Source organism: Triturus cristatus, chromosome 3_1 (assembly GCF_964204655.1).
Source record: "Triturus cristatus chromosome 3_1, aTriCri1.1, whole genome shotgun sequence".
Classification (NCBI taxonomy): Eukaryota; Metazoa; Chordata; class Amphibia; order Caudata; family Salamandridae; genus Triturus; species Triturus cristatus.
Window position 1 is genome coordinate 231,201,194 of NC_140583.1, and position 27,646 is coordinate 231,228,839.

Consider the following 27,646-nt stretch of genomic DNA (forward strand, 5'->3'; position numbering starts at 1 on the left):
GTATGATTTTCCTTCTCTCGTAGGACAATGCAGTGTTAGCGTTCTCTAGAAGGCACACCGCTCTTGGTGCCCACTGGCATAATTCTTTGGGGTCTATAAGTGTATCTTCTAGGTAGGCTGCCTCAGCCACCTCAAACATTTTGGTTAATGGTTCAGTAATATCTAGTAGCCGGTCCTGGCAGGACTTTAGTCCTTTGTCCAGACCCTTTCTGGGGTCTTTCCCTCCTTTTGTGATGAATGTCACTACCTTAGCGTCTAGGTCTGGTGTTGACGCAATTTTATGTTGGAGTGAGGGGCATGGGCATACACATCTCAGGCGGGATCTAACCTCTTTGGGTATTTTTTTTCTCAGCCAAAAGGATAGGTACTCTCCAATATGTTCGGAAGGGGTCCACTCTGGGAATAGGGGTTGTTTGATAAGGAATGAGTTGAACAAGCTTTCCCCGAATGGGTCTGTGATACCCATTTTAGACCCAGAGGCCTTGGATGCCTCGTCAGATGTACCCAAATCTCTTGCCTCTATCTGTTAGACATCTGTGTCGAAGTCGGAGCAGTAGGAGAGGCTGATTTCATCCTCTAGCTCCTCCTCACTGTCAATGTTAATAGGCAATTCTGGACCTTCTTCTTGCCCACCATCCGTGTCACCGCCAGAGCGTGAAGTCATTTTGTTTAACTCTTTAGCATTTTTAGCCCCTTTTGGCTCATTATCTCCTCCACCTCGTTTCCTCTGGGCCTTAACTGCCCTATCTACCCCCTCAGGTGTCTGGTGCCAGCAACTGGCCAACCTTGCTTGGAGAGTATCTCCAATTTTTAATCAATTGCATCATCTAGTGACCCCATTACCTTGTCTAGGGCTTTATTAATAAGACCTTCCAGTTTGTCTTCCATGGTGTTCCCAGTGGGCCCAAGTGACATGATGGGAGATAAATATTGATGTTCCTTGGACTCTTCGCAGATGAGCAGTTCTCTCAGTCAATTGAACTACAACTGCCAGAATGCAGTGACAATGCTTATTAGCATAAAATGGCTGCTCTAGTGAAGGAGTGTTCATTCCCAAACTAATAAAATGGCTGCCTAGTTAGAAGTAATCTTATTTCCCATTCCTAAGGATCTTTCCTCAAATATTGTTGTCCTTGGTTTATTTTGATGTGTCTGGTTAGGGATACACACCTTTTTCCCTTTTTAAATGTTTTATTTAGGCCTGTTAAGGCCGGTGTTTCATTCTTTGACTCTCTTTTTTATTCGCTCCGGCAGCTTTTAGTCCAAGGCCTGCCGGAGTTCGTGGTGTCGTTTGAGTCCACCCCGAGGCCGTCCGCAAAGCAATATGCACTTGTGCACTCGGGGGAAGGAAGGAGGGGCTTGTCTGTGTATTGCAGGGTTGAGTGTTTACGTATTGCCGGGCCATGCTGTTAGTTCAGAAACAGCAATGTCCAGTTGCCTGGCTCCCGGCGTACCATTATTGTGGCACTGCCGTGGGAGCCAGTGCACTTTCGTCCTTTCTGGATTTCAAAGGATGCATACCCCGATCTGCGGCGAGGAGCGCGCAGGGGTGGGGGTCAGCTTCCCAAAAGTAAAGTAATATTGTTTCTCGGCCTCAAATAACTGAGGGGGGTATCTAGGGTGCAGAGGGAGGATACCTCCGGCCCGACGATAAAGTATTTGGTAATTTTGTTACTCCAAACTCCAACTACCCTACATTCGCTAGTAAATTAATGGTTATAATTACACTAGTTGAATATTAATCATTACATTAGTAGCAGGGTGACAAGTTATCTATAGGGAAGAGTGGGGTGAACAGCATAAGTAGGGTAAAATATGTAGTAAAGAAAATAGACTGTACCTATCTTGTGAGCAGCAGCAACAAAGAAGGAAGAATACTATGTGTGGGGGGGGGAAACTTATAGCCTACTGGAATGTTATCATAGTTCTATATTCTTCAATTGTTGCTGATGTGAGCTGGGAATAAAGGAGATTTGCATAATGTTAGCCTCTGTGTCATGCCATAAAATCCTTGACCACTAGCACTTTGAAAAAAGAGGTTTGTGAACTATCTTTAATATAGGGTCTAATGGCTGCCAAGTGTACATTAATCAAATAATGGTGGAACTTTCATCTGCCAAATAAATAAAAGAAGGTGTCCTGTCACTAGACAGATATAACAAATGGAAATACACAAAGATAAGGAGCAGACAGATTTAGGTACCTCTCCTGGAGGAGGTAAGTGTTGCTCAGACCACAGGAGTGCTGGTACCACCATAGGCAGAAACTCTTCTATTTAAAAGTGCAGGTAAGTTCTAGTTAACTGACATTTTGGTTCGTACAGAATGTTAATATAGTTGTGGGATAGCTTTAAATGCCCATAACGTAGGCATTCAGGAGCTAAGCTTCTAAGTTCAAAGATGAAAGGGTGGGACGCAGGATCAGACATTTAATGTGTGTAGGAAACCTGGCCTGCCTGGCAGCCTCAAGTATGGGCAATCCGACACATGTAGAAGGGCAATGAACCACCATGGGCGTGCCCACTCTGGAGCTATAAGGATATCAAGGTATTTGGATAGGACATTGGAATTCGGAGTATTGGACTACAGGGTATAGAAACATTCCTGACCAGACTGTCAAAGGTGTATTCCTCCTTTGTCTCCAGTTAACAGCACCTCAAGATTAAGTTTGGGCATTTTTGTCTCCTGCAGCTGCATAAAGGTTAATCTGAGGATAGGCCTTCTTGTGGAAAATGTTTTGCAGCACTTACTCATGTTCTACCCACTCATGATTTACTTGGAAGGTTCTGCCTCAGCATGTTAAATACAAGTTAGATGGAAAGCTGTAATCTACAGGTTCCTGGATAGGAGCCACTTCAAAATCAATTGAGTTTGGAATGTGTTTCTTCTTGCTTAGTCAAACTACTTTTTTGTTATATTGTCTGTTTGTATCAGTTGAGAGTAGGTCTTGAAAGCTGGGCCAGATTGACTGCTTTCACCTCTAGAGGGTTGATACAAGACATCTTTCTCACACCATGCCCTCAGCAGTTGAAGTTGATCCATGTTAGCATCAACTTCCATGAGCAAAGCATTCTGCATTGGGATATCCTAATTGAAAGGTACTCCCTGCAACAGGTACTTCAAATGGAATGCCTTAAATTGTATAATGTAGTAGTCACAGTGCCTTCCATCTGCTCAGGAACTGGTACCACAGATTTTCTAGTGGTTACTGAAGTGCCCTGATATGCAGTTGAGCATGAGAGACTAGTAAAATGGATGAACCCATTGACCCCAGTACAGATAACTGCTGCTTTTCCAGAGTATAACACTTTTGGGACCTAAAGCATCAAGGTGGACAGAATTGAGTCCAATGTTCATTTGACAAGGTAGACTTGCAACCGTAGCTGAAAAAGGACAGACATAGTAATCTGAAAATGTTGAATTGTTGATCAGTCAATCATTTAGAGGACAGTAGACTATTACTTTCTTCTTCCTCCAGTATGCTGCTACTACTGCCAAACACTTGGAAAAGGCTCTTGGATCTGACTTCAGGCAGAATGGCAGGACGTTATGTTAGGAGTCATCATTGCCCATCAGGAACCTTAGGAACTGCTCATGCTTTGTAGCAACTAGAATGTGAAAATATGCATCCTGTCAGTCCATAGCATAGATCTAATCCCTCTGATGCAAGGGAGGTAAAATCTGGTGTAAAGCAAGCAAGGTCACTTTTTACCCATTTGACTGTTGTCTTCAGATTGAGAAGGTCTCCAGCTTGTTTGTGTCCCTTTATTAAGGATAAGAGTAACAGGAATAAATTCCCTATTCTTTTTTGGTGATCAGGGCCATAATCTTTTCTTTTTCCAAGAAAGTCCCTACTTCGTGTTTGAGCTGCTCCCGATGGTATTAGAAGGATAATTTTGAGGAATGCTTTGAAGACAAGACCTTACCCTGAAAAAGTACCCATTTTTGCAATTTTCAGTACCCCTCTGAATGGGGGGGTGGGGGGGGGGGGGGTTACTATTTTGCTGGACGTTTCTATGCAGATAGGTTTGGACAACTTTTCCTATGTTGGATTTACACTGATAAGGCTGCTTCTGCCGATGATGTTGCTGCTTGTTTGAGCCAAGTGTGATAGATCCAAGGATATTTCTGTAAAGGGGTCCGGTGTGTCTTTGGCACATTGATTGCTACTTTCAGAGATCTGAGTCGTTTACCATAATCTCGAGATGGTCCATGACAGATTGACAAACCAGTCTTCAACAGCCAGTCATCAAAGAAAGAGTAAGACTGGGATTCCCAACCTCCAAAGGTACGCTGCAACCACTGCCAACATCTTCGTGAAACACCCGAGGGGCACTGCTGAGACTGAAAAGGAGCACATGGGGATATGCAAATGGGTCCCCTGAATGTCCACTGCCACCATCCAATCACCTAGATCCAGGGCACATAGAACTTGGGCAGCATGAACATCTTGGATTTGCCCTTGCGCAGGAAAGAATTGAGATGTCAAATATCCTAAATTGGACAGAGACTTCTGCCCTTTTTAGGTCTCGCCTAGGCAGTGCATGCGCTGTCTCGTTGGGACATGCAGTATACAGTATAGAGTGGAAGCTCCGCCCACTCTCCACCCATTTTTTTCATTGGCTTTTGTCTTAAATACTGCCTTCCGACTAGTTTGAGGGTTGTTTGTCCCTCCTCAAGAAGGCCATGTCGTCATTTGTATCCTTCCACAGCTACTGGCCCCTTTCCTGCCCCAACACTATTTGGTTCCTGTGCCTCCCCCCGTCCCCTCCCGCAGTCCTTGACTTCTCGGCCTACCACCCCCCCCCCCGCACTCCTGTTCGTGCCTTTTTGTCCGCCCTTACTCCCTTTTAAGATGAAATAGAACTTGCGTAAATGAGAGTTCTATTGCATTGCAAATGCTTGTTTTTAAAGTAGTGCCTTACATAGTACGCATGCACGCCAAAAGTGCAGCGTGTTTTGTTTATATTCAGTGCGCTGTGCGCCTTTCACTTTTAATGCTGCCAGGACACTTGCAAAGCCAATGCTTCTTATACTAGTGCTTGATTGTGTATGGGAGACCAGTAAATTCTTCCCGGAGCCGGGGCTGTTGTGGAGACTTCGCTCCGTATCCAGGTGCCTGGGGGCGGAAGCAAGGCAGGAGCCAAGCCTGACTGTGGGCGGGGCTTACTGAGGAAGGAGCCCGCGTCACCAAGCAGCATGTGTATCGACCGCTAGAAGATGCGGGCGGTGAAGCTGGGGTGCTTCCGCTAAAGATGTCGCCACCGTGCAGAACGAGGAGGAGAGCCAGAATGGCAATAACTTCCACAACGGAGATGCTTCGGCGGTAAGTGCGCGGTCCCCTTCCCTGTCAGTTATGTGTGCGCCTCTGAAACACACAAAATACGTATTTCCCTGAAATGTTTTCCAAATAGCGTGCTTGAGTTTGACAAAATCAAGGAACCCGTCTCCACTCCCGGACGAACTTTCTCGTAAATCCCAACACAGGTGTTCACCTCGGCACTGACTGTCTTTTAATTTCTAGTACAAATTGTAGCCCAGCCTAGCACCGACTGACCCCGGCACAGACTGTCTCATGATCCTCGGCACAGACTGTCTCATGATCCTCAACACAGTCTACGCCCATCCCCCAGCACATACTGTCTCGCATGCTGCTGCTTTGACTGTCTCCTAAATTCAGCACACACTGCGCCCCAAGCCCGTCACCAACCAGTTCACAAGCTCCCACCAAAACTGTCTGCTAAGCCTCAACTCACACTCAACGCACGCCCCAGCAAACTGTTACAAAACCCCACCACAGGTGCTCACTGTCTCGCAAGTCCCTGTGTGAAGTGTGTGCCATGCCCTAGAACAGACTGCCTCGCAAGCGCAACCACAACTTTCTCCGATGTTTCAACGCGCACTGTCTCTATGCCCTAGTACAGACTGTCTGACAAGCCTCTGCTCTGACAGTCCCCTAAGCCGAACCACAGACTGACGCCCCAGCAGTATTCTAAAGCCTCAGCACAGTGCCCCCCCCACACCGAGCTCCAGCACCAACTGTCTCTAAAACCAAGTGTAGACGGTGCCACAACTGTCCACCTAACCCAGAAAACGAGGCTCCTCAAACGTAAGCTCTACCTGTCCACCAAATTTCAGGACAGACTCTCACCAACACTAGCACATATTCTCCCTCTTCCCCATCCATGGACAATACTTTTGTGATCTTAGGTTTTGCTGCTGTTACTGTGATGTATTTTGGGGTGGAAGGGAACATCCAGTAGGGCAAAAAGCAGATAACGTTAAAACACCACTCTTTTGTGGTTTTACTATCGCTGGAATTGGGGTAGAAAGCAATAGAACTGCTCCTTGTGAACCTGTTTTCTCAGACTCGGAATGAGTAAACAGAAACCTCTGTTTTCCAGGAAAAAAGAACCTGTAAAACGCAGGTAAGTGATTGTTTATTTGACAGGTTCCGTGATAACGAGCCACAATAGTTTGCAATCCCTCTGGTGTTCAAAGGGTGTAGTCTGGTGCATGCCCTGGACACTCTATTATCTGGAGAGCTGGTAGCCGCACATGAAGGAGGCATACACTCTGCAAAGGGTACAAACAGACACATGCATCTGATAACCGTGTTGATTCCAGGTAAGTGTTTGCACTGTGTTTACACGGGCAGTAAATACAAGCATTTGCAATGCAATAAGACTCGCTTTTGCGAGAGTTTAAGCTATTAGTATTGGAAATGAGAATGCCTTTTATTTAGGTTTTAAAAACCAAAACATAAATAAAAGGCAGTGTCTTTTAGTAAAAATACTTATTTCAAAGCGATAATTCTTTTCAAATGTACGGTGTAAGATGTTTATTGATCAGATTTTGTTTTAATATGGTACATCTTCAAGTAGCATTTTTTAATGATGAAAATACGGAGGTTACTGTGATTTTTATGTGACACTGGACAAAGGTTTTATTACTGCTTTGTTGAAACACTTACATTTTACGCAATATAAACTTGCTCCTGTGTATTTACAAAAAATGGCATTCCCCTTTTATTTGCTTTACTTTAGCCAATCTTTTAAGACAGGTTAGTAAGATGGTGTTTATTTGAGGTTTAGATCTTATCCAACATTGCTTGATTATAATATTAAGGGTTTTAACTATCATGTTTTAGTAAAACAGCAATAGTTTTATGGCTTGCCATTATTTAAAGGTTGTGGTTGTAATGGTGATTGATCTGAAATGTACTTTGTTTTTGATATTTGGGCATTTGGTTTTATTTGTTGAAGTCTTTTATGATAATTTATTGTGCCTTACAAAGCTGTGTTGACAGATTCACCTATGTGATTAAAAACGAATCCCCACCTGTACACTTTACAAGTGCAACCATATGATAAATTAATTAAATGTAGTCTGAATTAAAAAACAGCTTTTGTAATGACCACACCCTATGTGCCATCAATCATATCCATTTATTTAAATTTCCTATAAACTCCCTTAGGCAGCTGAATGTTATTTGATGGCCACTGTATATGGTATTGAAATAAAACTACTGGCAGGAGAGGGTTAACATCTTTTTGGAACCAATGGCGTACTTCCTGCCTCTATCACTAAAGAGGGCATGGAAAACATTGATGTGCTCCCTGTAAATTCTAAGCTGCCTTTACTTAACAGTGTCAAAGAGCCAAATCTTTTTCCATCTGAAGGTATAATGATAGAGAAGATGGTGTCACTTACTATTTAGCGCAGCATGCCTTTGGAGATAGGGCAACCTCCCAACAAGGAAGTGATCGAGTGCCCAACGAGGATTATATGCTGGGTACAGGTGTCACTTTGCTATTCCAATTCCATCCTGCTTTTTGCGAAAGTAGCCAGAAGATACACCTACTTGATTTTGCTGGGACTTCAAAAGAAACCACCTACAAGGGAAGAGGTGCTTGACCACAGAGTGCAAATCTCCAGAAGCTGGCTCAACCGGTCAATACATAAGGCCCAAAGCAATACAACCTATAAGAGCGAATATCTCAATCCTTCATACACCTGCAGCTTGGGAACTCCACAGACAGTGAAGTCTAGAAAAGTTGAGGTGCTCTCACACTCCCAAGACAAGACCATAACTCCCATTTTCCTGGACAATGATTTGGTTGGAGCAAGTTGTCTAATAACATGGAAGAACATTCTTGCAAGCATTCATTTTCACCATCCACATGGTAACTAGCTTTACTTGCAGATGACAGTGAACATAAAATCCATGTGGCATGCCTTCCAACCCCACCAGCAGGTGACATGTTCTCACCCGACAGGTGTTCCTGAAGATACAATCAGATGTCTCTTTATCTACTGATGCAGGCCAGGCGTTCCTGTAGAAGCCTTTAAAAATATGGTAATACAAAGAGCACACACGTACCAGACGACTATGCGCCAAACACAAGATACAGAGTGTATGAACGTCAAACTCAGCAAACGGAACAAGCCAAAAGTGCATGGTTTAAAATCATAGCTTTGAAGCATAATCAATCGATGTTGAAGAAAGAGGATGGTGGGTTAACATAGAAACAAAATTGCACAAATAAGATACTAACTAGTCCCAGGAGTATGCCAGCTTTTATAATGGCACTAGTGGAATTGGAATCAGACATCCAAACGTTGTAGGGCTTGTAGTATCAAAGATTAACAATTAATTTGATTCAGTATTGTTGTATTGTATTGCATTGAGAGGTGCTCCATCATTAAGCTATCCTGTGACCAAGGGATGTACAAAGTCTGACTGAGGATTCAGTCCTTCATATCTGTGTTATATTCCTGAGTTAGGCCAATTGTAGCCAAGTAGCATATTTGTTACATTGTCCTCACAAATACACATTTTCCAAGCTGTGACATTTGGCCTACATTTGCACGCACGACAATGCTGGTTTGGTTTCTCTGAAACTAAACTTGTTTTACATTTGACTTTGCGCAACATTATCACAACGCCCTGAACATCATGTACAAGGTCTTTTTTCTTATTGTGCACAAATGTCAGCACAATCATCCACGGGGTGACAAGACTATCTAGATATCCATAACATCACTAATCTACGAATACATCGCAAGGCTGCTTCCTAATTTAAGAGAAGAGCATCCTGATAGAGTGGGAGAGGAGGCACTGCCACTGCAGTTCCATTCATGCTGAGAGATCACCACGCAGCAGCCTGACATCTCATGAGGGGTGTCCAGCTCATGACCAAAACGAGATTCTTCACTTTTTCCCCATCAAGTAAAGGGGTTAGATTGTCCCGTGAAGGGCTTATTGACTCTACACCTACATACACTCTAGGTAAATTTAGACTAGGGTTTGCATCATAGGAGTACGCTAGATTATTGCTTTGTTTAAATGCCTGCATATATACACTGTTTTAGCACCATGGTAGTACTCAACCTACTATTTACGATTTTGGTGCTCGTAATCACTTTAATCTGCTTCTGTCTCCTAATTATTGCAGCACAGGTATTTTATGAAAGAATAACGTTTGTTCAATAAATGTTATTGAAAACGTCCCATTGTGTATTCTCTGTATTTTCCTCTGAGAATCAGAAAGCACAAGTGACTGAGCAAAAGGTATTGTACGGTTTCCACGATCCCTGGTAGAATCAGGGTTGTCATGTTCAGTTGTTGCCAGAAACCATTCACTCCCTGTCAGTTCAGGGGGGCTCTATGAGCTAGCTGGTAAATAGGCCGACATCCTGCGGGAGTGTCTGAAATCAGTCTTGACACCAAGCCCTTAGTTTAGGTTGTCCCTTACAATGCGTAATTCCGATCTATAAATAGGAATTACACTAAATTGCGACGCCAATGTTGTTTAGCCACTTATTTAATGGTCAGATCTGAGTAATTCAATCATGCTCTCTCAGAGACCCCAACTCACATTCTTACCGGAGAAGTCTGTAGTGGGAAGGGAAAAAATCCACCTCAGCTGAGTAGGTACAGCCTGTTTTTGGCTGTAGGTTAAATCAAGCTTGTAGGAATAAAGGTTTCCATATTGAGCAAACAATTTCTCTAGAAAACTTCTGTTAACTACTACTAGTTTAGCAATTACTGAACATGATTATGACGTTGGAAATCATCTAGTTGGACTAAATAGTTCAGTAAATTGAAGACAGGCAGTTACCATGAAATTATTACAACATGGCCTCCCAGCAACGGGAGAAGTTACTTTCGCGGTCGAGGCATATGAAGCATTCAGAACAAAGGTATTCTACTCATGGTTAAATTCTCACCTGCAGAGAGACACACAAAATTGTTCCATGAGTACATTGAAGATGAATCACCTGAAGAACATTTACCATACGTAAACTTAGATGTCCCGTTAACTTACCAAGAGCACATTAATTGGTTTAAAGGCGCCCTACCCCTCACCACAGAACCTGTAAGACTCGGTCAGCTCAGCAGAGAAGGAGCAACATGGCCGGTATTAGCTTCATATACACTGCACCCAGACATTGCTGTACTAACACCAGCAGGAATGTGCAAACTTTACAAAGATTTATTTAGTAACAATTTACAGAAACGCAACACAATACGTAATGAGGACAGTGACAATACAACTTGCGGTGGCTGCTCAAGTTACACAACCACACATGACTACCACAAGTATAGATCCACAAACACTTAATGCAATAATGGTAAATGTTCCTGCAAATCGTGAAGAAATCCTGCTCTGGATAGCACAAAAAACAGCACAGCTTGAAGCAGTTTTTACCCATACGAGCCCGAAGGAAAAACACAGAAATCAGACAATTTGCTTACCTATGGGGATAGCTCCCCTGATAGTAGACTGCGCCAATTGGGGTACAGTCTTCGCTGCCGTATACACCAGAACACATGGTACCCCTTAGATAGCAGTCATACCAGAAATACTGAAAAATTCAGAATGAGTACTTGGCAGAGCCTGTCCTAAATGTGGGAATGAAACTGGTGGGCAACTTTGCCCAAGTATCGACAATTATGTTGAGTAACAAAGTGGAAGGCAGCAGCAGGGGCTATACATTAATGCTTGAAGGAATTCTCTCCCGTGAAACAGGAGCGAGAATAACCTGGGAGCACAAACAGTTTGGCTAAAAGAAGAATTCACAGTAATGCCAGTTTACAAGATACACCCTTTTCCCCTATGAAATACATGCTCTCATTCAGGAGAAGAAAAAAAAATCTCAAAATGTAATCTCAATTTCATGAGTTCCAATATCATGTTGCCATTTCTTCCATGACTCACATATACTAGAGTCACACATGGATAGATTCTGCCTTGCACACCCATGCATTACCATCTCATGACAGGTAAATACATCATTTTTCATAGAAGACTATACAAATTTTAACCAGCATTATACCAGGTTTAAATATTATCATGCCAAGGATGCAGACAATCAAATCAACACCATTAGGCCAGTGCAAGAATTATAGCAGTGGTCAGCACACTCAAGGAGGCACAGAGCGAGGGAGAGGTAGAGGGATGTGCTCTGGATGTGTTCTGCACCTTTTCTTAGATTAAGTTCAACCATCTCCAGTCAAGGCTCCCCCTGCTCTAGCCGGCCAAGCCATGCATATTGCATGAACTCTGTGATTTACAATGCAAGGCATGTAATGTGGGGGCTAGATGTACAAAGTGTTTGTGATTCAAAAATCTGTCAGAAATAGATTAGTGACCATTAAAGGTTACTTTGGAATGTATCAAAGTGGTTGCGACTCCAGTTGCAAAAATAGTGATGTGAACCAAATTGTAATCAACTCACTATTTTCGATCCTGCAATCTGTAACTACAAATTTAAGTTACTTTTTTTGGAATGTACTATTGGTTAGCTAGTTGCGAACGGTCACAAAATCAGGTTTTGGCACATGCAAATTAACATCAAGTGGGAGCAGGTGGTAATCGGGTGAAAACTCTAAAAGGGTGTAAACTTTGATTTTGTTCCACAGTAGTTGCTCAGTATGCCATGGCAAGGAGGATGAGGTGGTTTGTTCCACACCACCACAGAAGGAGGCAAAGAGAAGCACATTTTCAGGGTCAGAGTGACTTTGTTTAAGCAGACTGAGAAGAGATATATGGCAAGTTTGGGCTCAGCAGCACTGTTATTTTGGATTTAATTGCAGAGTTAGAGCCTATGTTGCACAGGAACACACAAAGGAGTGTTTCTATACCAACCCACTTTCAGTTACTTTGCAGCCTAGCTTCAGGAAGCTATCAGGGCATTGTTGCCAGAGTCGGAGGAGTTGCCAAAATGCTCTTTTGCGTATGTACACATTATTGTAGATGCTATGCAGGTGAACATTAAGATATATATATATTTTCTCAGTTCACAAGACTTGCAGCAAATAAAAATAGATTTTTTTCGTGTGGCCCATTTCACAGGTGTTCATGGGACACTTCTTAATTTGCCCTCCTAGTGCTACTGAAGTTTTGTACAGGAATCCTAAACTATTCAAACAGTTTACAATGTTGGCTCTTTACTGACCTTGTGGCTAAATTTCCAGGTTCCACCCATTACTCTTATCTTTTGACACTGTGCCCTATACAACCGCTTTGCAAGAGGAGACTTTGGGGATGATTATTTTAGGTATTTCTACATTTCATATTTATATGTAATAATTCCATACTATATTATAGTGGGTTTAGTTGTATTTATCCTTGTGTAGGGTGATGGTGTTTATGAACAACGCACATGTATTTTGACCGCATTCCTCAACTCAAGTAAGACGAGTAAAAGCAGTTATAATATTGGCCACAAATTAAAAGGGGCAGTTATAGAGTGCCCTTTTGGCATGCTTAAGAAGACGTTTAGCTACCGTTATAAGAGTGGGAAGCCCTTGTTTATGAACCTCTATTGGCATGCAAGATGTTGGCAGTGAACGCAATGCTGCACAATATAGCTAGATACAAGGGACTTAAAATGTAGCCTGAGCAGTACAGCTCTGACCAAGGGGAAGACACACTATGAACTTTCCAAAATGTCAGCAGAGCAGCAGCTAGAATAGAGATCAGCAGTTACCTTATCAACAATTATTTTTAAGTTAAGCGTGTAAAAATATAAACCATTTAGTGTATGATGAGGTAGTCACACTTAAAATGCCGAAAACTCATTTTTATTTCTATGTTTATTTTAGGAAATATGAAGAGTCACAAAAGGGACTGTGCATTATGTATTTCATAAAATGTTGACATGCACATTTTTGTTACAAAAATAAACTTGTCTTTTATATTTCACAAACTACACATGCAATACCTCTTTCTTTATTTGCTGGGAGTGGGCCTCTCTAGGTCAGTTGCCAATATATCCACTTTTAAATCAGCAGCCTGCCTGCGTGTATGCCTAGATCTTAGGACATTAGACATATATGTACCGCTGTGGCTAGAAGCTTCCTCTCTTTGTAGAGCAGGGTCAGCCAGACTGTTAGCTTAGTTTGTAAAAATTCAAGGCCTGATGTAATCTGTCCTAAACTTTTTTCTACAACTTTGCAACCGTGGGACATTTCTTTCTCCATTTGCATGGTGCGACGTCTGAGTATCCCTACTGCAGCTTATACATTTTCAATAGTTTTTTCAAAATGCTCTATTTTAAATAAGTGTGTATGCCTTCTATTTTGTTACTTTGTCTCCTCAACAATAGAATCACGGAATAGCTCAATTGTTTCATTCAATTTGTCAATACTAATAATCACGCCTTCATCCATGTTTCTTGCAAGGATGCTAATGGCTTCAAATTGTTTGGTTTGATTTGAATGTCTAACGGAAGTTTCTTTTTTTCACAAGTTCTGATATAGATAATATGGCACTTCTATCAGCAGGTCTGGTTGGAAGCCATGGTTGTAGTGGTAAGAATCTTTGACTCCTGAGTCTCCGGATATAAACGTTTGTTCTGCATCATAAGGTTGCCCATTCAGTTCTAGTAGATCTAGGCTTGTTTCATCTTGTAGGGAAAGCTGTTCGAGAAAATATTGGTATGACCTTCACTCTTTGAATAAGGTAATTGTTGTTAGACTTTTGAGTCCCTACATCATTCACATTTCGACCATCATCTTCCTCTTTAATGTTGTCTTCTATCGCTGTGTATAAAATGTAATACAAATTTCATTAATATGTATTTCTTTTTCATCATAAAAGCCTAAATTGAAGTGTTAGCACCTTAAATCTTTTGTCTTTCCAAGATCATGGTACTAAACGTTCAAGTTAAAATATGTATTAATGTAATTTCCGTATAACATAATGGCAAAATCTGAGTTTTTTCTGACACCTAAAACATCAAAAAGGTAATTGAACTGCAAATCCCACAATGCAATTTCTGGAACAGAAGTGTTAATGGACTGATGTGTAAATTGAGCTCAAATTAAATGTAATTAATTTATACAGAATTGACACTTCAGTTGTGAGGGCGCTTTAAACAGCCTCGTCCATTGCTTTTTTTGGTGGCTGGGTACAAGGCCCCGCTCAGTGCTAGCAGGCTCCTCGCTCCTCCTGTACAGCTTTTCCCTCGTGCACGAGCAAAGCTCGTACCACCACTTCTGAATTTCAGGAATACTGCATGCTACTCCAACAGCATTCATCCTTTCCTACATGCAGCTTAGCTCCATATACTCTTTTCTGGTGGCTTCAGGGACAGGAAGGGGGCTTTAGCAAATAGCTGGTCATTGCTACACACTCCTCCACCAGTAAAGCAATCTCATCATCGATGAACTTTTGCTTCCACTTTTTTGACTAATCGTTGGCCTGCCCTGTTGAGTTGTCATTTTGACAAAGATGTAGATGGGAGTCCAAACTGGTCCAGACTGCAAGCTCCTGTGCTTTAAAATGACAGTGAAACAATGTATTTCCTCACTGTGATGTCACCAGATGTGTCTGGGCACCGCTCTCAATTTGCAAATGCGTACAAATAGCTTTAAGTGAATAAGTACTCTTAGAAAGTAAATCCTAAGAAATCGCTATTAGGAACCTGCATGTGATAATACATTTCAACTCTCGAATTCCAAATTATGATTTGGTAAAACATACATTGATAAATATAGCTCACTGTCATTTACCATCTGGCTTACATCAAATTGGTGATTAGCTCTGCCCATCACCAATCACACTGGCTTTGGAGCATTACTGGCTTTGGAGAATTGTGAAATCTCTTGGAGAGCTGCTGCTTGTAATTTCAAACTCCAGCTATCCAACAAAGTGCTAGTGTACCAGCACTTTGATAAACTTAAACGTTTGTCTGAATGGCAGAGAACTACCGCCCATCACACATGAGCAGTTTGAATTTATTCTGGTAGTTCGATGACCAAGAGTTGTTCAAAGCTGCTTCTCTTAAGGTGCCAGAAACCAGCTAAAACCCATTGACTTTACGATATTGTGTCAGTGATGCCCTTATGTGTGTGCCCCCAACAGCTTTCTCCAAATGCCAACAGCAAATGCCAGTCACTTGAATTCACCCTAGTCGCCAACCTCACCCTCAAGGAATACATTGTCGAAGATCTAAAATGGACATCTCTTCTAAAGAAAGCAAAACCATTTTATCCAGATAGCAACTTCAATCAGAAGTGCTAATCAAACCCTCATACCATTACATCTGGATACTAGTTAATACCCTACTCCATGCCTTCCCAGACTTCACAATGGGGCCTATTAAGTCCTCCTAAACGCTGCCGCAAGTCTCACCCAGGGCCGTAAGAAATATGATCACATGACACCCATTCTGATAGACCTCCACCAACTTCCCCTTCCAGCCAGCACATCTTCTAAACCTGCTGCATCATTTACAAAGCCACCACCACCAGACCCCTACTTATCTTGCTCACAAGCTTACTATTTCTGGTGGCTCTCAACACACCAGTAGTCTGCATATCATCACACACTACTACAAACAAAAATGCTGCACTTATTTAAGCACGAGTTGAAGACGTTACTCTTTAAAGAACACTACATCACAATGAAGTGACAGTACATTTTACGCTCCTAGAACCTAGTTCGCTCATCACTTGTTGACCATATGATTGCCTCTGACCCTGTACAGTGCTCCGCTATCTTTTGGCTTGATTCCACACTACAAGAATACACATACATACATACAAATACATGTGCACAACATACACACAAACGCACACAAGAAACCCCTCATGGTCTTCAAAACGTAGATCAGTTTCAAGCTATTGATAATGTGGGAAAGAAAACAATTTTGAGTTTGGAAGGTTTTTCTAATAAACCATTTTATTAGGATTTCAATATGTAATTTAACGGAATAAATCCAACACAGTACATCACAGCTTGGCGTTTACACACTCTTATAGGAGTACCAAGTGAGCATGACTTTTCAATATACAGTGAACAGTAGAAATAGTTTTTAATAAGCATAACATTTTGTTCATACGACAGGAGGCTTTTTAAGCAAGCGTGCCTCAGTGCTCTATGCACAGTCCCCATATCTTACTGTGATTTTGCAGACAACTGCAGGCCTCAGATTTGTTTTTTCAAGGGATCTAAACTGGTCAAGTTCTGCTTTCCATTTAATAAGGCTATATCATTTAACTGCTTTGGGCAAACCCTTCTGGCTATTGCAAACCCAAACCCACAAATGCCTGATTGTGACTAGTGAAGGATTGGTCATTTAATATGTTAACAATAACCGGTCAGTGTGTAAGGACAATGTAAACACCTATTACTATTGAGAAGACCCCTGCCACAAGTTTCTAAGGACACACAGTTCCATACTGTTTGAAAGAAAATCCCGATTTTTCACCCAGCACCTTAAAAATGCAGAGGAGAGGTTTCTTCCTGTGTGTCGGAGCCCTTTCCTAGTGTTCCTAGTCTGACGCTGCAACCGTGAACTGTTTATCCTTAGCCAGATCTCCAAGAGGACCAGAACTCTCCCCACTCTCAGACTCTGGCACAGGCTTTTGGTATTGACAGCAAAGCCACCATCTTGAGTGGCTCTTTCTTACAGTGTGCGGGTCCATGCACGCCTACTATCCAGAATATTGCTTTTACCTCCATACTGAATTGGTAGGCATTGCATTTTGATGCAATCAGAGACTATACTCGGGCGTACCCAGGGATGTCGCCAGTGTGCCGTGTTGTCAACTATCTAGTAGTATTTGATGCCAGTATTACCCTACACAAAGCTACTCAAGGCTGGTCGAGCACACAAATCAGCCTCTTGGCTGTTCATTACCCTGTGGGCCAGTGGTATGTCGATTATTAAAAAAAGCTTAACATGTTTTCAATGACTTCAAGTTATTAATATCACATTCGAATTTTAGGAAGAGTTTACTATAAGAAGGAAAATATGGAAAAAGATTACAGTTAAGACTGTTCGTGTGGGTCTGTATCTTACCTTAAATTTGGTCAGGGTGCTAAAATGATTGTTCCGGAAGAATACACATAGCTCTCCTTCTGCAACGGATGAAGTCAGTTCACAGAGCCCATGATAAGTAAGCTGAGTTGCTGTTGCATTGAGAAACTGTTCAGTCACCAACCCTAAAAAAAAAAATACCATTAGTTGAAACTGTTCTATACGTTACGATGTATACCGACTGCTAAAGAATGACCAACCAATTTCAACATGCAGCACTTAAACGTAGTAACAAAATCTAGTGACTGAAAGAATAGCTGCAGGCACACTACAACATGAAAAAAACGTGAATAGGCGCCGAAGCATTAACATTAATCGCTGCCACAATAAGCAATGATTGAATTATCATCGGCCTGATAAAAACTTGTCTACGAATGTTGTGGCAATACATCGCGTATGTCTAGTCTACGCAAATGCTGCTCCTCCCTATAAGGATGAAGGAGGAAAAATCAAGACAAATAACCCGACTAATGTGAAACTCCGCAGCAATCTTGGGTAAAAATTTAAGTTTCATCTTAAATGGCACACTGTTTCCAGTAAAGCAGGTACAAGGGGGAGAAGAGGACAGGGGTGCTAAAGAGCCAGGCTGCAAGATGGCAACCATTATGTGAGGCACAACTGGCCAGTGCATTATCCATTCATTTCGAGGCGATTGGACTGCCATCCAGCCCCCAGGTGCAACCAGTAAGATACTTTGTGGCCTGAGGAGCCGGCATTCACAGAGAAGTGGTGGGTGGGGGCGCAGGCCGGATGGAGTACAGGAGGCCAGCGGCACTACTTCTGAGAGTCGTGGGGAATTTAGGCCTCCTGACTGCTGCAAAGGGCCAAAGTGACGAGTGAATGGCTGCCTTGCCAGCGGCGGAGACACATTTGCATAGCTGAGTGGTCATGGCCTGCATGCGGCCATGGAGAGAGAGGCTTCTTCACCGGGAGCAGCTCTTATACGCAAAGCTGTGATTCCTGACGGAGAGGGGGTGATGTATATCGGCGGTAATTTAGACTGGCTGAAGGTAGGGGTGCCTGCTGCACCGCCCACCTGCCAACGCTAAGATTACCAATCAGCTGGTTTGCATTAACAATTGTCTTAACAAACATTTACTGTTCCATCTGGAGCAGCAAGTGTCCGATTCTGAGAATGCGGCAGCAAACAATGACCGCTTACTTCAAATTGAGAAAATCCTCAGTCATCAAAGCCAAGAAGGAAGACCTAGAGGAGGTCTACAGGAGCAACAACATTACAGTCTTTAGCCTTCCTGAATCCACAGCCATGCCCATAGTTGTTATATGGAGACCCTTTTCCGAGATTTGTTGGGAGGCCAACGGACCACCCTGTTCTCTGTAGAGCTTGAGTACCTATCTCTGTGGCCCCCGCTCACCCTATCCTTGCTCAACTGCAGCATTACAGGGATCACAATACGATCCTGCGCCTTCCATGCGAAGAGGGGGAGCTTCACTACCAAGGTAACAAACTATCCATCTACCCTGACTTCACTCCGGCTGTACAGACCACCTGCTGGTAGTTTCTGCCTGCCAAGAGTCTGCTTATGAAGACGGGCTTACCATATGCCCTCCTCTACCCAGTTAAGCTCTGAATCCTTCTTCATGGGAAGGCCTACTCCTTCACAGACCCCAAACTGACCATAACATTGAGCCACAAATCGGCAACCTCAAGCCCCAGGCCAATAACGATCTGACCGGTCACCTCAGCAACGACTGAAATTGACTTTGCCCAGTTATTTATCAACCCACACCAGGCCACCTCCGCCTCTTATGGGATAGGGAGATTGCTTGCCTCACTGTGTCGCCCGCGCAATGGATCCCACTTGGTTTTGCTTTGAATCTGATGTTTTGGGAGGTGTGAATGCTCTTCAACGGTTTGGGGTTGCTGTAGTGGGTCTGCTTAGACACTTATTTTAGAGCAGTTCCAATGACTTTGGAGGAACTGGCACTTTCTAGTAAGCTGAGGCGGTACCCTAGCCAGGCAGAACGTACCACTCCCGTCAGGGGTACGCGATTACACTTACGGTATAACCTGCACTCACCCTTGGGTAGCTTAGCACTGAGCAGTCAGGCTTATCACAGAGGCAATGTGTAAAGCATCGGCTCAACTCTCTCCCACAATAAATACACTGAAAGTCACAAAAAAGATTTCACAGGTGGTGTATGTGAATAAAGTCTGTATCCAACACAAACATTAATTAACACAACATGATCATCATGGGCATAACTCACATTTGGAAATATTACTAGCAGTACTAGGCCCAACTGTGTTAAAATGACATCAATAGTATGCCCACTTAGGAAGGATTCTGCTTTACCCCTCAGCACCCTTCTGCGGTGATCAACAGTCAGAACTAGGCCCAACCTGGAAAGGATTACAATTCAATACCAAACTGTTAAAGGGTGCAACCCAGATCACGAGAACCAAAATGTGTACCCACAGATAATTACAACACTTTTAAACAACACGATGGGCCAAGCCTGCATGGGTAAAAACCAATATTAACCTAGTATTCTTTTGGCAAGGAATCAACATGTAAAGCAACACCCCTGTGCCGTGTAATTCATAACAGGCAGTCCTCATGCAGTCACTCCCACACACTCACTTAGCACCGATCAGCAGTGCAATGGATTTCAGGCAGGTTTGTATGGAGTGCACTCGCGCGCACACACAGCACTGTAATGCAGTGCAATTGATATCTGGCAGGTCAGTTGATAATACAAATGCCGATCCTGTGGCCCAAGCCCTCCGCCACTTTTAAACTAACCCCGACTACCCTATATCCACGCGCTGGAGATATAAAAAAGACCTTCCCCAATACTAGGTCGATTGAGGCTCGAATCACACTTAGTCAGGGACCCAGGGAAGAAGGTGGGGGTAGGTAGCATGGCTAATTAGGCGGTAGTTGAGAAATGGGGGTTTGGCCACCACTCTGGAAGACCACCTATGGTATGCGGAGCAGATGTGGGCTGACGGCAATAGTCGTTCAATTAAAGGTTTCCACAATTGCCTTTCCAGCATCAGCCCAGTTGAGCAAGGCAGGGGCCGGCATCGGCCACGCTGAAAGTATGGAGGTCGTGCCGGCCCCCAATGACGACATAGGGAGGCGTGCCCGACTAGGGCACAGGTGTGCGTGGAGGTGTGCGTGGCGGGCGCGCCTCCCTGAATTTTGGGGTTTGATGACGCATGACCCGGAGGTGATCCTAATCGCTTCCGGGGCGCGCGTTGGCCAAACGTCTGGGTAGGATAAAACGCTGGGGAGCAACGAGAACGGTCTCTTTTGCTCGCTATCCCCGCAGCTTGCACTGAGCTCCGCCAGCCTCGCCAAGAGGCTTACTTACTATTTTCACCCACCCACCATCCCTAAAGCAGATTTTTGTTGTTTAGAATTGTCTGTGTCCACATGTTTGTTCTTTGCAAGTTGTCATAATGCTACCAGTTAATTGTATTGAATGTTTTATTATCAGGGTGTTTTATATTTACAGGTTCATCATGTTATGCATTTCGCAGATTAATTTCGTCATATCTACCACAACCAGGATAGCTGACTTTTGGACGGAGGTCTTCATTTACATTGAAGCTGTAACTGGGCACCCAGTGCAGAGAGCACCACTGGTGGCACTGCTGGAACATGTTAAACATATTCCGACAGGCACCGCTAGCTGACGGCGATGATGTTGCGGACAGCCAAAAGAAAAGTGGGGATGCAAGGGGAACACTACACTTGTTTACGCTGGAAAGACTGGATGGATGATGTGACTTTCTACTAAGAGAGACTGGAAGACTTCTGGGAGCTAATGCCAGCAAAGTCTCGCCCCTAGTACATCCATAGCCACTTTAGCAGGCCCACTGCTCTACACAATAGACAAAGTGAGCTGACAAAGATGAAGAAACTACATATACACCAACTGTGTGAAGGGTGAGGGACGTCGTCGCTATGGGCTGAACAAATTGCACATTGAACGTGTTCTTTTTTTCTAGAGTTGCTGTGAGAGTAGTCTTTGCAACTTGAAAAAATGCACAGACTACATGCCATACCCTACTTCAATGTAAAAGTATCCTGCTATGTATGAGACCTGAAATGCTTACTTTGACTAGTGTTTTATTTGTCACAAACTGTAATAAATCTGGCCCTAGCTAAAAACATGCAGGCAGATGTCGCTCCAAATAATCCCTCACCGTACCATTACCAAGATCCTTCTTTTCTAAAAAAAACTGCATATTGAGGAATATGTACAGTCTGAGCATGCAACGTCAGACGATTTCTGGAGCAATACCAAGCGGTAAAATTCTCCTTCTACAGGAACAGGCAGCTCTACCATAGGATGCACAATCGTCAATAAGATTCTAATTTCTTCATCAGGTACACCACAAATAGCCAGGGATAGCACATAAAGTTCCTAGATGTCCGACTGTTACAATTTGGGATAAAAAAAAAACTTTCTGCCTCTCTGAGTGAGAAGGTCTAATCTCAAAGGAAGATAAAATGGAGGTCTGCAACTGAGTTCCAACAAATCAAGCTGCCAAAGCCTCCTGACTCAATTTGGTATGATAAGAAGAATTTGGGCTCTGTAATGACTAATCCGCGGCACCACTTTCATAATCCGAAGATATGGCGAAAGAGTGCAACCAGGGTTTCCAGCTTTTAATGTTCATTTTTTCTGTTAATTTACTTTTTGTGTGTTTCATTTTTTAACAACTTTTCAGAATCAGTGGTTTGTAGCATTTATAAATTTCAGTACCAAAAATTATTTGCAGAAACTTTTTTGCAGGGTCTACCTTCAAAGATTACATTTTTAATGTAGTAGAATTGTCTCCAATATGAGGTAATGTATATAGGAGTTTTCGCTTGCATTTTGGTCTAAGGTACCCTTGTATTTTATATAAGACAGCAGAGTGGAGTAATGGCTTTACATATTGGACACTGTGCTCTAAGTGACATATAGCACGGGCAGTGTAGACCATTGCTTCATTTCAGTCCTAACATACAGACGGCGATGAATATGAGAGACTTTCTGCTTCTTAGCAATAGAAAAATATGTTTTTGCGTGCAAAATATTGGTAAAAGGAAGTTTCCACTGGTAGCAAATTAATAATTGACAAAGTGTTGGATTAACCTGGTCAGATTCAGAATTGGGGATGCCAATGCTTTCTTGTAACAGAGTTTAAAACTTATTATTGGCAGCATGCTTGTTACCTTTTTTTCCCACACACATCACTTACCCAGACACATAAGTAATGGTGCTAGTTATGTTGGAGCGCACAGATTATCTGTGTAAACGCACATAACATAAATGGCAATTTACATGGCATATGTTTTCATCGATTAAGCACAGTATTTGAATGTAATATGTGTTTTGTCTTCATGTAGGTGTGATCTTTTAGGGATTTTGTGTATATATAAGGGAAGTGAGCACAGTATGTGTACTACAAATATTCCTAACATGAGTCTCCACTGACAACACTGGCCCTGTTGTCAGTGTTTTCTTACTTTTTAACTCTCAAACTCACTACAGTCACTGTGCATCCATGTGAGAACACCCAACTACAACAAATGAAAACTGGTAGAGGTGTTTGGAGCTATATTCACACAGTGGCGTAGCTAGGGTGGGGCACAATCTAGGGAGAGGACAAAGGCATTCAGATAAGGCTCTGCTTGCTTTCGTGGACGTTCGGGGACGGGCAGAGAAGATATAGGACTCGGGCAATGTCCTCTTCGTGCTGGCAGCTGTCCCCCCTCTCTTCCTATTATTCCCTCTATTTCTGTCTTGCTCCTCACTTACTGAAAACCGTGACTTGAAGAAACGGTTCACAACCTCTTTCCTTCTTTCATTTAGTTGCTTCCCTATGAAATGGATCCAAAAAAGAAAAACACTCTTGCGAGAAATGCCCTTATTCTGACATTTTTCTATTCCAAAGTGCAGCGGGATGGAGAGAAATAGAAGGTTTTAAATATGAAAAATAAATACATAACTGAATAAAGCAAGACAGAGGGGTTGCAAAGTGGCCAGATTGGTTTTATTTACATCCAAATACATCAGCATCACTTTACAGAGTTTGCCAGTGAAGTGCTACTTTTGTTTTCTCGTCTTTCTTTGAACAGCATTGTTGTCCCCAGGTGGTAAAGTGTACCATTCCTGGAGGTACTGCAATACCTGGTTGATGGGTGGATTGGGGAAAAAATGTGTACCATGGCTCTGTGTTTATGGATGTGGTCTTTTTAAACCATTCTGCTTATTTTGTAAGGATATAAGAAATGGACATTGAAACGGTTCCCTTCAGGGCCCTCTAGTCATGTCCTTAACTTTTCAGGTAAAACCACTCGCTGATTTCTGAATAGTGAGTGAGAGATCGTTAAGGTAACCATGTTGTTTCTGCTTACATTTCACATGCTTTACTTAATCTTGCATTCCCTATGAGTGGTTGCTTTAACTTTTTTTTTTTAGGCAGCATATTACTCTTATCATGTGCATAATTTGAATTGAGCCACATCCAAGTGTTTATAGCGGGCACAATTAGGTTATAGCTGAAGGCTGTGCGAGTTTCTCTCAGTGGGGAAGTATGGTGTTAAGTGGGGAGAGGATGTGGCACTATGGCCAGAGCTGTCGAATTTGGAACTGGGTTCAGCCTTCATGACCAGTCCACCAGACCACTCTACTGAGGGAGCACATTCCCATGCTAGACCTTAGAAGGCTTGATGTCTTAGCACAAGCAGGTGTACCCTAGTGGTGACAATTGTTGGTTAACCTTGAAGGCCTGTCCACCACAATCCATACTGAAGTTAATCTACAGTAGTGCGGGCAGGCCTACGTAGCAGCACACCCTAGAGCAACAGTGATCCAGCCTCTGTGACTCTGTCACTGAGGTCACACGAGCCTTGAGCAGGTTAGGGCGATGCGAACGGTGTGACCGCACTGGGTACCTATTTCGGGTGGGTGCGTAGTGTTTGCAAGTATATTATGGTTTAAAAAAAACTTGCTGCCTCCTTCCTGGCCTTCAGCAACTTTCAGAAACAATAAAAATGTCATGATAACTTCGGTGATTAATGTTCTTCCTAGAGAGAGATCAGAGTTTTGTCTAGTGGAAGGGTTGACTCCTGGAAAGGTAACACAGAGGGTTAATGTGCCTGCTGCAAAGAACATGTACTGCAGATCACAAAGTGCACTACTTTAATGGGGGGACCATGATGAATGGTCATTTAATGTCAGCTGTAGATGATGGATCCCTGAACAGTGTCATGTATGTGCATGCTTGCATTGTGCTGAGGGGATTACCAGGTAAATATTCACGCAGCTCTCTGATGGATGTCACATGCGGTTTTTCTGAGTCCCCAGATAGATCATGCAGTGTGTTCTTTTGTACTGCCAGTCACTGGTGTATTCAACTGTGTAGCATTGGACCGTGTCATGTATGTGCATGTAACTTGCATGATCGAGGTAACTATTAGCGGCGATACTACGTGTCTCTCGGTCCTCTTTCAAGTGCTCGCCGTCCTTTTTACCCAGCAACCCCCCCTCCCAGGGTCGGCAATCTGAAGGATAGCCCCAGGCGCCACAAGCTCTAGCTACGCCTCTGTATTCACAGTGACTAAGCTTAGTGTCCCCCAGCTGTACAAAGCTGATTCACCACAGGTGTGCACACCTCCCTTTATGAACTGTGTTTAACAGGAAAGCATTTGTTTTGCAGCTCCTCCTTAATTTCCATGCGAAGAAAGGAGGGATTATCTAACTGATAGAAAAGAAATATCATTATAAAATGAAGAGACAAGAGACAGAAGGAAAAGCACCTTTTGGATGTCGGTGTGATTAGACTAGCACATCTCTGCAAACCATGTTTGACTCAAAGTGTGTCCACTATGAATGTCCTATACCCAGTGAATCACCAAATAGCAGTACTCTCCTTAATTTGCAATTATGCAAAGATGACGATCGGGGAACACAGAGGGTATGCTGGACATCCTCATTTTCCCAGAGCGGACATGTGGCACAGGAAAACGTAAAAGGTAAGCAGAGTTTGTACCGCGCGCGGCCCCTTATTTGCACTTCATGGAGCTCCCCTTCCAGTGGCACTGTCATCACAAAAGGATATAAAATAACACAATTAGCACAAACCAAGATCTGACCACTTCAGTCCTGCCACCTGTGATGGAAACTTCTCCAGCAGCATCTCTCAACTCACCCATCCCGAGACTAGAGAGAAGGCTGGCTATGAAAGTAGTTACTTACCTGTAACTGTAGTACTCCAGTATTGAAAGCCTTCATAGATTCACATGCTTGAATCAGTCCCCGGTACCTTTAATAAAGTAGTACCTTGATAAGTATAGACTAGAAAAAGGCATAGGCCTTCTTAGTTTAGTAACGTATCATAGTCATTATTAAAAAAAAGACTAAAGATTTCTCTAAAACCATTCAGCATGACTCACCCTATAGAACACTCCTGAGAGAAGCCCAGTACCTCAGATTTTCGAGCACTAGTGCTAGCTTTAATTTACTGAGATAGAAGAAGGCAATCCCCCGCCCCCCCCCCCCCCCCCCCCGGAGGATGGGTCGCATGTCAATCTATGAAAGCTTCCAATACTGGAGAACTACAGTTATAGGTAAGTAACTAATCAGTACTGAAACTTTCATAGATTCACATGCTTGAATCAGAATAGCTAGCAGTTTAATAGAACATTACCTCAGCATTTAAACTGTACCATGTATATGTACATAATATATATTCACTGAAAAAAACCATAGGTTTCACACACGTTATAGTTAGGAATTAGCATTTAAAAAACCTTGCAAATTCACTTAAAAAACCATAGGTTTCACACATGTTATAGTTAGGTGGATATTTCACTCGTAAAAAAACAATGAAATTTCCCCGTTATAGTTAGTTCAGATAACTATAACTCGCGCGCCCGCAATCCACTGCTCATGACGTCACATATTACATCACTCATGACATGGTCAGTGGCATCACTCATGACATCACTGATTACATCATCTTGTGATAGAGTGGCGGTCGCGCGAGTTATAGTTATCTGAACAACTTCCCACACCACACCCATTCCCCTCATTACTGCTTGTGATTCTCTAGGAGCAGGAGCTGAATTGTCTTTGGGATACAATGGCAGAACAGCAGACCTCTTCTGAGAGTGAGGCTAGCAGCACCACCATCATCCAGAGAAGGAGGAAACAGAAGACTTCTTTTGTATGGGAGTATTTTACTTTTCCAGAGGGGGAGAAAAAGGTCAGTGCTCCACTGGTCACTTGCACACTTTGTGACCGTGTTTTATCAAGAGGAAATCCTAGGAAAAAGTATTCCTTTGGAAATCACTCTATGATGAGACACCTTAAGGATAAACATCCCAGGACCTTTGATCGACATACTGGAGAAAACTCTTCAGTAAGTCACCAGAGCCCAGCCTCAGAAGCTCAGCCGAGTACATCATCGGCAGCTCACCTGAGCCCTTCCTCTGAGGTGGGAGCATCACCTTCTTCTGCTCCTCTGGACGTCAACCCTCGATTTGGGAGGGTTGTAATGAGGTGTATAACGTGTTCTGGTCTTATTGTTTTTGGGGAGACCAGTGTTCCCCTTATTAACAATAAGATAGACCAGCACGTTTGTAGACGCTCATAATATTCCCATTCTTTCTTTCCTCCATCCCTCTATGAACCCAACGGCTCTTTTAAGAGCCAACCTTACCTCACAATTTTTTTTTATTTTTTTTAAGCTTTCCTTTTTGGAAATTTTTTTTAACCGTGCGCGCACGGCGTAAACTGAGAAATTTCGCGAAATTCGCGGAATTACGCGTGCCGTACGCTGCGCGCATTCGGCGATTTTTTCAAAAAAAATTTAAATTAATTTTTTGCCCTTGGGGGTCCTTCTGACACCCCCTGACAAAGGTTAGGGGGTCAGGAACTGTCCAGCCTGCCCCCTTTTCACGTTATCCACCTTTGTTTTACACCCCCTCAGACTGCGAGAGAGAAAATGGCGGCCGCCGCTTCCTGGTTTCGACCGATTCGAATGTTTACTAAGATCTAAGAGCCAATCAGAATCGCGCTCGCGCACGCCACCGTACGCTTACGGTAAGCGTACGGTAAGCGTACCGTAAGCGGGCTCAGATATATATATTGATTTAAAGGCTATTTTCTCAGAATCTACTGAACAGATTTACACCAAACCTACAAAAGGCACTTCCTTGACCTAGGGACTACCTCTCTGCCAAATTTCGAGTAATTCTGTTCAGCCGTTCGGGCTGTAGCTGTGTCTAAAGGTCCTATGGAAAAATGCATGGGAAAAACGCGTTTTGGGACCCCCCTTT

General features: G+C 43.0%; 1 protein-coding gene across 1 annotated transcript in view; it reads right to left on the bottom strand.

The window, feature by feature from the left end:
• Nucleotides 1–27,646, bottom strand: part of MINDY2 (MINDY lysine 48 deubiquitinase 2) — a 522,239-nt gene that overhangs the window by 107,739 nt on the left and 386,854 nt on the right. Inside the window, exon 6 of the mRNA XM_085643751.1 lies at nt 17,319–17,461. Within this exon, the coding sequence (XP_085499877.1) occupies nt 17,319–17,461 (143 nt within the window). The remainder of the gene's footprint in view (nt 1–17,318; nt 17,462–27,646) is intronic.